Source organism: Tupaia chinensis, unplaced genomic scaffold, assembly GCF_000334495.1.
Source record: "Tupaia chinensis unplaced genomic scaffold, TupChi_1.0 Scaffold141372_1, whole genome shotgun sequence".
NCBI lineage: Eukaryota > Metazoa > Chordata > Mammalia > Scandentia > Tupaiidae > Tupaia > Tupaia belangeri.
The window spans coordinates 541,328-552,953 of NW_006201235.1; the positions used below are offsets into that span (position 1 = coordinate 541,328).

General features: G+C 43.4%; 1 protein-coding gene across 2 annotated transcripts; it reads right to left on the reverse strand.

Moving 5' to 3' along the window:
- Window positions 1–5,949: 5,949 nt before the first annotated feature.
- On the reverse strand, window positions 5,950–11,626 carry LOC102477852 (inactive ribonuclease-like protein 9). Of its 2 annotated transcripts, none has more exons than XM_006163078.2 (2): window positions 11,362–11,626; window positions 5,950–6,724 (listed from the first exon to the last, which is right to left on the reverse strand). In XM_006163078.2, exon 2 carries the CDS (start codon window positions 6,708–6,710, stop codon window positions 6,051–6,053), a length of 660 nt encoding a protein of 219 aa, XP_006163140.1. In that variant the 5' UTR covers window positions 6,711–6,724; window positions 11,362–11,626; the 3' UTR covers window positions 5,950–6,050. The 2 variants fall into 2 exon arrangements, with proteins under 2 accessions (XP_006163140.1, XP_006163139.1); XM_006163077.2 differs by having other exon boundaries at window positions 11,279–11,504.

The following is an 11,626-nucleotide window of genomic DNA, read 5'->3' on the forward strand; positions in this document are numbered from 1 at the left end:
CTTTCTCACTTTCCCTCTCTCTCTTTGTATCTCTTTCTGGTAAAATTAATATAGATGAATGAGCAAGTAAGATTAAAATATATAATTCTTTCCAAAAATTTTTTTTCTAGTTTTTTATTTTTATTTTTATTTTTTATTTTTTGCTAGAGGATATGTGTGCTCACAAGAAAGAGAGAAAGTGAGAAATTACCCCCCTGCCTCCCGGGAGGGGTGGTCATACTCCTATCCCCTTTCCTCCATTCTCCTCTCAGGATTTGGGGATGCACACACAAGCGCCAGGTATGTTTCACAAGACACTGGGTCCAGTATTCAAACTGCACAGTAGGCTGTGTGTGGTCCAGCCGCCTTAACATTCATGTCACCTCCGGTTTCCCTTATTTTCATCTTCTAATTTTACTTTCTCATAAACTTTTTGAAGTCCCTCATATGACTACGCCCCATTCCACCACAAATACACATATGTTTTCTTCTGCAGGAGTGGGAGTAAACTCAAAGTAGTGAAGTCTAGGTATTAGTTTGTATTGCTCCTGAAACAAATTACCACAATTCGGTGGTGAAAATAATACAAATTTATTAGCTCTCATTTCTTTAGAAAACCTGAAATGTTTTTTGTGGGCTAAAATCCATGAACTAAACTTTCAGCAGATCTGTATTCCTTCTGAAGGCTCTAGGGGAAAATCTATCTCCCTGGCTTTCCCAGCTTCTAGAGGCCAACTGCATTCCCCTCACATGAAATCTCTCTCACACTTTGAATCTTTTTTTCAGCAGAACCTAATAATCTACCCACTTAGATCAGGTCCACTAAGGATCATCTCTCCTCTCCCTTTTTAATGTTTCCCCCCCCACCCTGGGGTGCATGCACTTGCCAGAGAGAGACAGAGAAAGAGAGAGGCAAAGTGAAAAATCACCCTTAGGGGGATGGCCATGCCACAATCTCTTCTCCTTTTGAGACTTTGTGCCTGCATATGTGTCTGGCATGATTTTCAAGCCACCAGGTCTGGGACTTGAACCATGATTGGCCATGTGGAGATCTATCACCCCAACCACCACACCACTTGCTGGTCCCTCATCACCCTTTCTTAAAGTCAGTAGTTCCATAAACCATAATAAGATTGTAGAGATCATGAAGTGACTGTCCCTTCACATTCAGAAGTCCTGCCACTTTCTACGGGAGAGGACAATGCAGGACATGTACAGCAGGAGTGGGCATGTTGGAGGTCATATTGTAGAGCCAGTACTAGACTACCAGTTGAGCATTGCAGTAGTTTTTAAATTCTTATCTAATAACTGTTTTCGGGATTCTGCAGACATCGTCTGTTTTTCACTACAGCTTTTGTTCTTGGTTTCCATCATTACGTGTCTTCTTGGATCCTTGACTGTTTTTCATTTGCATGTAGGGTACCATAGATAAAAATTTGAAAAGCTACTTTGAGGCTCTGAAAGACATTATTTTTCTCCATGAAGTATTCCTCTTGCTTCTTGCAGCATGGTTTGGTCCATTAACAATCCTAATTAAACGTACTCATTTTGGAGGCCATACAGCAGCAAAGCAGTACTCTGCGGCTCACACAGGAAGGTTCTGAGTTCATGTATGGAGACTTCCCTGAGTATGCCGGGCACACACGTGCCTGTGATCCAGGCTCGCTGAGGCTGGGAGTGGATTACAGTGTCAGGGCCCTGTGGGGGTGCTTTCTCACTGTCTCTGTCTCTCCCTACACCTGTCTCAGTCATGGAGGAAAGAAAAAAAGAAGAGAGAAACTTTCTTTTTTTTTTTTTTTGCAATTATTTTATTTAACTTTATTTATTTAAATTTGACTAGAGAGGGACAGAGTGAGAGAGAGGGAGGGAAAGTGAGAAAGCAAGTCGCCAGGTCCAGGACTCGAATAGTGGTTGGCCATGTGGGAGTTCAGTGCCCTTAACCACCACGCCACCTGCTGGTCCTATGAAAGAAATAAACGGTTTTTTTAAGAATTATTTTATTTATTTATTTATTTATTTATTTATTTTAATTTGACCAGAGAGGAGCAGAGAGAGAGAGAGAGAGAGACAAAGTGGGAAAGCAAGATGCCAGGTCTGAGACTCGAACCATGGTCGCCTATGTGGGAATCCAGTGCCCTTAACCACCACACCACCTGCTGGCCCTAAGAAAGAAACTTTTAAGGAAAGGACTTAGAATACTTCAAATCTGGGCTATAGTCTCCATGAGGGTAGGTCTATTTCTGGAAAAGTGTGTAAAATGTAAAGCATATCTCAAAGACTATCACAAATCGAATACAAATATAAATCCACGAAGTTACTGCTAAGACTCTATCTTTTAGAAATATTTTCAAAGGCAAAGAAGTTTATTTGAGGATATTAATCTCAGCTTATTTTAAGTACTGTTGAATTTTTAAAATTTTAAATGAAAAAAATGGGACCAGCAGTTAGCGTAATGGCTTTGTCACTGGACTCCCATGTAGTCGACTGTGGTTCACATCCCAGACCCGGTGGCTTAAAACTCACGCCGGGCGCGTGTGCGTGCGTGCCCAAGATCCCGAGAGGAGAATGGAGGAGAAGGGATTGCAGCGTGACCATCCCCCCTGGGGGGTGATTTCTCACTTTCTGTCTCTCTATCTCTCTCTCTGTCTGTCTGGCAAGCGCACACCCTATAGCAAAAAAAAATTTTTTTTTAATGAAAAAAATCAAAAAGATGTTCCTATCTGATGACAGCTCTGCCCTGGCTAATTAAGAGAAAGGCATCATATGTTCTTGGGATCTAAAAGTACAGGGGAAGCAGCAGGGTCCTGTCCCCTGGGGTTGAGGCAATGCTGGGAGCAACATAGCCAGCATGTGGGGATAGGCTTGTGACATCCTCGGACAGGACAGTCAGTGGATGTGACTTCTGGACAGAGAGTGACAGGAAGAACTCGAGGGGCCCGTGAGAATGGGCGAAGTCAGATCCCCAGATTCAAAGATGACCAAGGACCTTAAAGGGAGAGTGCATTCCCACCTGTGGCCATGGGCATTCGAAGTCTTTACAATTTACTTTTGAATGAAAGTGTAGCCTTATTTTATACTCACAGGTTATGAAAGCCTGGGCATGTTGCTTTCATGCTTTTTATCATTACTGTTTAGAATAAGGAAAAACAGCTGGTGTCCGTTCCCCCTGAGATACTGAGAACGAGGTCAGCGTGTGCATGAACTGTACATATCAGAATGTTCCGCGTCATCTACCTCCCTTTTTTAAAACCCATCATTTCTACCCTTTGATCATGCCCAAGCTATGCCCCAGGGTTTCCCTGGGCCTGTCAGTGAGACTGAGAGTCCCCATTCTACTGGTTTTGGTCCTCAGCCAGAAACAGAAGGCCCAGGGCAGGTTCCGGGTCTATCATCATGACTTTTCTGTCTTTTTCTTTAGCTGTTAACACAATTTTATTATTAATAATTACAACAGATATGAGTTCCAACATATATTATTAAAATACATACTTAAAAAAAAAGATTTCTGTCATGGTTTGTGTACGCTTGCCAGAGAAAGGGAAAGTGAGAAATCACCCTCTAAGGTGGATGACCAAGCTGCAGTCCCTTCTCCATTCTCCTCTTGGGATTTTGGCACACATGTACACACACCTGGTGTGATACTAGAGCCACTGGGGCTGGGACTTGAACATTGTAGAACTGGCCATGTGAGATCCAGTGCCTTAACCACCATACCACCTGCTGGCCCACACATATCTTTTTGTTATGTGCTTAAGTAAGACACAGGGTTTTTGTTTATTTTTTTGAGAGGTTTTTGCTATAGGGCGCGCACGCTCGCCAGAAAGATAGCAAGAGACAGAGACACAGAAAGCGAGAAATCACCTCCCAGGGGGATGGCCACGCCGCAATCCCTTCTCCTCCATTCTCCTCTCGGGATCTTGGGCACACGCAGGCACACATGCCCAGGGTGAGTTTAAGTCACCGGGTCCAGAACTCGAACCATGGTCAACTACATGGGAGCCCAGCGACACAGCCATTACGCCAACTGCTGGTCCCAGCACAGGGATATTTTGCTCAAGAGTTTCCAGTTCTCTTTCACATTAGCTTTTATAGGAGGCCAGCAGGTGGCATGGTGGTTGGAGGTACTCCACTCCCACATGGTAGACCGCTGTTCAAGTCCTGGACCTGGTAGCATGCTTTCTCACTCTTCCTCTCTCTGGTCAAGTCCAAAAATTATAATAAAGTTAAATAAAAAAATTAACCTTTTCAGCTAATGACTAAGGCAAATACAGCACAAAAGTTGCCTACACACACCCCCTTTTCCCCCCCAATCTCTACTTATCCCTTCAAAATTCCCTCGTAGCATTTCCAGGTAGCTCTGCATGCTGAAGGCCACCTTTTCCAAGCAGTGAGAGAATTTAATTCTCATCTTTTTTTTTTTTTTTTTAAGAGAGATTTTTTGGTATAGGGCACATGTGCTTACTAGAGAGACAGAGAGACAGAAAGCAAGAAATCACCACCACCACCACCTCCCAGGGGGGATGGCCATGCTGCAATCCATTCTCCTCTCGGGATTGTGGGCACTCGTGCACACACGTCCAGAGAGAGTTTTAAGCCACCGGGTCCGAGACTCAAATTGCAGTCGTTTGTGTGGGAGTCCAGCAATGTAGGAACCAACATGCCATCTGCTAGTCCCTAATTCTCATTTTCTACTAAACCAGCCTCTGCTGGCTCACTTGAATATTTGTTTCCATCTTCTAATTTCTTTTTCTTTGTCTTTTATTCTAGGTTAAGTTGAAGGATCTCTTCATTTTTCTCTGTGATGTATTTTAGCAATGAGTCACTCCTCCTGGTTAATAGTGTCACATCTTCAGTGTTAATTGTGTTTCTTTTTGCGTGTCTATTGATAAGAGAATTGCTGCTGCTTCTTGGCCTCCGCCTCTTTCCATTTCCCTTACAGCTGGCCTCTGAGGCAGGCATGCAGGGGTCAGAAAGGCCTATTTTCATAACATTTCTACATGCTTGAGTGCTAAGCAGCCACTGAGGACACGCTGATGTTACCAGGCTACTGCAGAACCTGACGTGCGAAGCAAAAGGGCTGGTGAGAGTTTGTTCATACATTCAAAACCATTTTTCCAGAAAACTTATCCAGAAGTTTATGTTTGGATATAAAAATGGGAATTAAATGGGTAAAAACAAAGAATTAAAATTATTAAAAATATTTCTTCATTAGGCTTTTACATTTAACTGGCAAATGTTGCTATTCAGTTTGCAAATTCAATGGACATTTGACAGTATTCTAGGTATCTCACAGAATTTTCTTGGGACTTGTGGTCATGAATCACAAGATGTTATTTTTCCTCCAACAGATTTTCTTTCATTTTTTCTTCTTGCAGGAAGTCACTACAGAAGGATTTGAACTGTGGATGTCTATGTGGGAGCCAGCTCCATTTGAATAATGCTTAACCACTGTGCTACTGGGTCTGCCCCAGAAAGTATGTGTGTGTGTGTGTGTGTGTGTGTGTGTTTCTTTTTAAGAATATTTCTTTATATCCTCCATGAAAGAAGGGAGAGAGAAAGAAGGAGGAAAAAAAAAAAACCCAAAAAACCCAAACAGGGTCTTCATGTTTGATTCACCCCTTGGCTCAGCTGGCCCAGATCACAGGCCTGCACACACACCTGGCATGCTCAGGGAGGTCCTAGCATGCAAACCCAGGACCTGTCAAGGCCGGTTCAGTTGTGCTACAACTGTACCATCACGTGGTCCTTCAGAAAGGTTTTTTTGTTGTATTTTGTTTTCGAATTATTTATTTAATTTTTATTCATAAAAATTTTTTAATTAATTGATTAATTAAAAACTCTTTCACTGAACATCATCACAGCATACAAAATGTGATTTCCCACACAGAAGACACTGTAAAGTGTCTTAGAGAAGCCAAGATAAATAGGTTCATATATATATATATATATGTGTGTGTGTACTATCTGGGAACCTAGCTTATGTTGTAAGGGATGCAAGGGAGGAAGGAAGGAGTTGGATGATTACCATGAATGAAATCAAAGTGGCCATTTCTCAACCTGATCTGTAAGGATCACTGTGGGGAGGGTGATACATGTGAATCCTTACCATCTGTAAAAGCATCAGGTGGGATAGTGATACCACCTTCATCAATTAATACTTCTGGTTCAGGTGGTAAGTTAATATCATCTACACTATCAGGAATAAGCTCTTGGATTCTATCTTCCCATTGACAAGTGATAAAGGCATATCCCCTCTTATAAGTTGACTCAAACGTGCACTCTGGCATCTGGGTTCCTGCTATTAACTTACAGTAAAGTCCTTCTACTAGATTCTTGCTCATGTTACATTTCCTAACTCCATTCTTACATTGCACATATCTGTGGCGACAAGACTGTTTCAGCTCATCATATGGGGTCAGGAGAAAGTAGTGTTCCTTCACACACTTAAACCTGTGGTGAACATTTCTATCCTTGATTGTATCAGTACAATAGTAATTATCTAATAATGGTCTTCCAGGTTGAATAATGGTAAACCTTATGAACTTCTCTTTCGTAGGTGGTCGGGTAGCCCCTGTACCCAAAACTTCCTCCACATAATCTTCAAACTCTTCTTCTACATCAGGAGGTAAATAAAAATTTGATTCCTCCCTGAAAAACTGCAACGGCTTCAATGACTGCAGCAGCAGTAGCAGCAGGAGCAGGGGGTGTGCGGTGAGCAGCATCCTTGTCATTTTTCCTCTAGAGACTGAAAGACACAAGGAAATAGGCTTCGTTGTGAGAATGTGCTTGCTCCCATTTCCCAAGCAGGCCACACTTCTGCCACCTCTTGCAGTCCTGAACACTAAGATTCTGGACCTTTTTAAAATCAATGACTCAGAATCCATTTAAATTTCTCTGAATTAGTAACAAAAATGAACTGACTAGGCTTATTGTCAGTCTGGAGACTGTGGGTTAGAGAGGGAAAGGTGAGAGGAGAACGAGAAAGAGAGTCAGGAGGAAAAGAGGAAAGATTGAGGAATCGACAACGAGAGCTGTAGGGCAGGAGGGAAGCAGAGAGGAGATCAAGACAACAGTGGGGACAGAGGGAGGCGAGGGCGAGGAGGGGCACAGGCGCTCTCTGTGGGGAACAAGCGTATCTCTTCCCTTCCTAGGAGCTGAGAACTTGCTGTGAAAATTACCATCAGTGACTTTCCCTCTTTTCATTAATATCCAGCTTTGAGAGATACATAGGTTCTTTTTTTTTTTTTTTTGGAGAGGTTTTTGCTATAGGGCGCGTGTGCTTGCCAGACAGACAGATAGAGACAGAGAGACAGAAAGCAAGAAATCACCCCCCAGGGGGGATGGTCATGCCACAATCCCTTCTCCTCCATTCTCCTCTCAGGATCCTGGGCATGCACACACACGTGCCCGGCGTGAGTTTTAAGCCACCGGGTCCAGGACGTGAACTGTGGTCGACTACGTGGGAGTCCAGCGACATAGCCATAACGCTAACTGCTGGTTCCCATACATAGGTTCTTGCAGTCAAACTAAAATAAACATGACAGTGAGCTACAGCAGCTAGCATGATGGGCAGAGAAAGCCTAAGCAATTACCCCTATTGTCACCACCCAACTATCCTGTGATCAAGACATAATTTTTGTACAGTTTCTGAGGGTGTAGGCCACCTCTCTCTGTGGAGGAAGGTTGCTTAAAATCTTACATTAGTTCTGGCGAGATCCGGGTTCAAGCCCAGTTCCATCTAATTCCCAATCTCTGTCCTCCACTGCTGTTCTATGGTCTCCACCAGTCCAGTTTCCCTGTCTGAGGCTAGACTGTATTTCTCTCCAGCCTGTCTTCTGAGCTCTATAAAAAGAGACTAACAGAAACACGGTGATGCCTGAAAGGGCAGTGCCATGACTGTCTTTGAGCCACTGAGCGCTATGACAGAGTGGTCCACGTTCCAGGCGGCCTAGCTGTGCTGTTGCAGAAGCAGCGTCCTGGGTTTTCTTACTGTGTGCTCTTGATGTAAGTCTCCCTGAGGCGGCCTGAGTGGGTGTCTAAGAGTGGAGTCACAGAGACCCTGGACTCCTGCGATGGAGATGGAGCAGCTCCAGTTCCAGGTTCCATAGCAGGGTTTTACATTTGTGAGTAGGAAAAGTAGGAAACGCTGACCTTAAACAGGTAGATACTGGGGCACACATTGGAAAGTGGAGAGAATAGGAAAATAGAGCATAAGAGGGCAAAGAATGGGAAAAGAAAGGAAAAACAACTAACTTGGTGTTGGGAGGGTGGGAGCCTTGTGACTGTTTCACAGCCCAGACCTCCCACCCCTGCATTCACTCCCTCATCAGTGTCCTTTAGTGTCCTCCGGGCAAGACTGATGCCACTGTGACAGGATGCGAAGCCTCTGTGACATTTGTTTGTTTTTGTTTTGTATTTTCTTTTGGAGAGGTTTTTGCTATAGGGCACATGTGCTCACCAGACAGACAGAGAGAGAGACAGAGAGACAGAAAGCAAGAAATCACCCCCCAGGGGGGATGGCCACGCCACAATCCCTTCTCCTCTGTTCTCCTCTTGGGATCTTGGGCACACACGCACACGCACCCGGCGTGAGTTTTAAGCCACCGGGTCCGGGACGTGAACCGCGGTCGACTACATGGGAGTCCAGCAATATAGCCATTACGCTAACTACTGGTCCCTTGTTTTGTATTTTAATTTACTATAGGATATACATGCTTGCTGGACAGAGACAGAGAGAAAAGGAGAAAGAGGGAAAGGGAGGAAGCTATCCCCAAGGGGATGGCCACTCTGTAATCCCTTCTCACCCATTCTCGTGATTTGAGGCACACACGTGTGCTTGCATGTCTCACGTTTCAGCACGAAGACCATGACTGGAACCATGCAGTCTCCCCAATGGAATCCCGCTTTCTCGATCACCCTGACACCAGTCAGCCCCTTTCTGTAACATCTAGGGCTGGAGAGAATAAGGACAGCAAATGCATGAATAAGAGTTCAAGTCCTGTGGCCTCACCTTTGTGACTTCTGAGGACATGCACCGGGCCTGTACTGGACACCTCTTCACTCTTTGAAAACTCTAACCTCTTAATCCTTTACATGTGAATTCAGTCTTTAGTTTTAGATTTCTCAATATCTGTTCTCATAAAAGTATGTGCACGGGGGCTTCTGGTGTCATGTTAGTTAAGGCGTTGTCCTCCCATTTGAATGACCACAGTCTGAGTTCCCAATCTGGAGGCTTGATTTCTTACTTTCCCTTTCTCTCCCTCTCTGTCTCTCTCCAGTCAAATAGTAAATAAATAAATAAATTTTAGATAGATTTTTGCTCTAGGGCATGTACGCTCACAAGAGAGACTGAAAGAGATCAAGGGACAGAAAGTGAGAAATGGCCCCCCAGGGAGGATGGCCACACCGCAATCCGTTCTCCTTCATTCTGTCCTCTGGATCTTGGGTACACACGCACACATGCACACACGCCTGGTGTGAATGTTACGTCACCTGGCTGGGACTCGAACTGTGATCGACTACATGGGAGTCCAGCAATGTAACCATTATGCCATCTTCTGGTCCCTAAATAAACAATTCTTTAAATAAAGAGAAAAAAAAAAAAGGGCATTTTCATTTACACAGTATTCTACTATTTTTTTTTTTTTTTTTTGCCAGAGGTTGCCTGCATTTGCCACATGCAGAGAGATAGAGAAACGGACAGGGAGAAAGGAGCCCTCTCAGTGGAGCTGATACACAGCTGTCCCTTCTTCATTCCTCCATTCTGTCATGAATTACGAATGCATGCACACGTGCCCATTGTGTTCTCCAAGAGGCCAGGATTTTAACCTTTGTTGGTCTAAAGGGATGTATCTTGCTTAACTGCTGCACTATGGGGCTGGCACTTAAGTAGTTTTTTTTTAAAGAACCATTTATTCATTTTTTTTGTATTATTATTATCTTTTTATTATTATTATTTGACTGCAGAGAGAGAGCAGTAAAGGGAAAGTGAGAAAGTAAGCTGCCAGGTCTGGGACTCCAATCATGATTGGCCGTGTGGGGGTCCAGCACCTCAACCACCACGCCAGCTGCCGGAGAGTGGGGAGTGATTTTCACTTCCTTCTCACTGGTGTGCGCATGCACCCTATAACAACAATAAAAACAACAAAAAAAAATTTAAAAAAAAAGAAAAAAGAAAGCAAGACTTGTTGGACATATCCTACAATGAGGCATCAGTGGGTAATGATCATGTAATAATTATATAACTTCAATCATAAAATGAAAAATTGAAATTGTAACTTTCAAACGGGTGATATTATAATACCTTATAAGCACAATGATGGTGAGAGCATAAGCAATTATATATTTTTTAAAGTAGTATTTTATTTCATTTTAATTGTTTATTTTAATATGACCAGAGAGGGACAGATTGAAAGAGATAGTGAGAGAAAATGAGAGAAAGCAAGGCACCAATTCCAATTTGAGGTGCCGTCGACCATGTGGGAGCCCAGTACCCTTAACCAACATGCCATTTGCCAGACTAGCAATTAAAGATTTCTTTTTCTTTTCTTTTCTTTTTTTTTTTTTTTGGAGAGGTTTTTGCTACAAGGTGCGTGTGCTTGCCAAAAAGACAGAGAGAGGCAGAGACACAGAGAGCGAGAAATCACCCCCCAGGGGGGATGGTCACACCGCAATCCCTTCTCCTCCATTCTCCTCTCGGGATCTTGGGCACTCACCACACAAACACGCGCCCAGCGTGAGTTTAAGCCACTGGGTCTGGGACTCAAACCACAATTGATTACATGGGAGTCTAGCAACATAGCCATTATGCTAACTGCTGGTCCCGCAATTAAACATTTCTAATGAGGAAAACATTGTTACAATTTTTTTGTGAGCAAATTAGGAAATGTAATAAAAAAAACTTTAAAAACTGATTCTTTCCCCAGTATTTTCATAGCCAGAATTCTCAGCTGTAATAATTCCTATGGAAAGATGAACCTTAAGTTTTACTTAAGACAGACCAAATTTGAAATTAGAAAATATAAATACCCAAAAATGTGGGAAAGGATGAATAGATCAGATGTGCTCCTAGAAATGACAGTAAGCGTGACAACCATAATAATAACCATTTCGATGAGAGCTAATATATATTGAAGCAGTCAGTATTCTACATTCGAGGAACTACATATTCTTAGAATAGACCATTTTCCAGAACTTACAAATACACTAACCAATTAAATCCTGGGGGTATGGGATATTTCGTATTATCAGAGCACAGCAATAGAACGTCTGGCTGGCAGTGGGAGAAATGCCAAATCACCTGAAATGCGAGAGGAGCTGCACTGCCTCACAGACAACGGATGGTCAGGAGGCACAGCGGGAGGAAGAAATCAAAGTCCTCACCGGACTCTCGCCTCCACGACTCTCTTGTGCCCTTCTTTGGACTGACTTCTTTCTCAGTGGAGTGTCTCAGGTGACAGCAAAGGCAATCCCCGGCCCCTCTGGAGTCTTATATTCAGAGTCAGAGTAGGAAATCCATCCTCTTCCCACTTTCCACATGGACAGTGACTTCAGATTGGCCAAGTGGGTGTCATGTAGGCACGTGGCATTCTCTGAATGGTCAACCTGAAACTCATGTCTTTCTCTGGAAAGCAAAGTCCTACCTATA

What these genes read in the sequence shown, in the direction of transcription:
- LOC102477852 (XM_006163078.2), bottom strand. Translation starts at nt 6,710, where the DNA reads ATGACAAGGATGCTGCTCACCGCACACCCCCTGCTCCTGCTGCTACTG.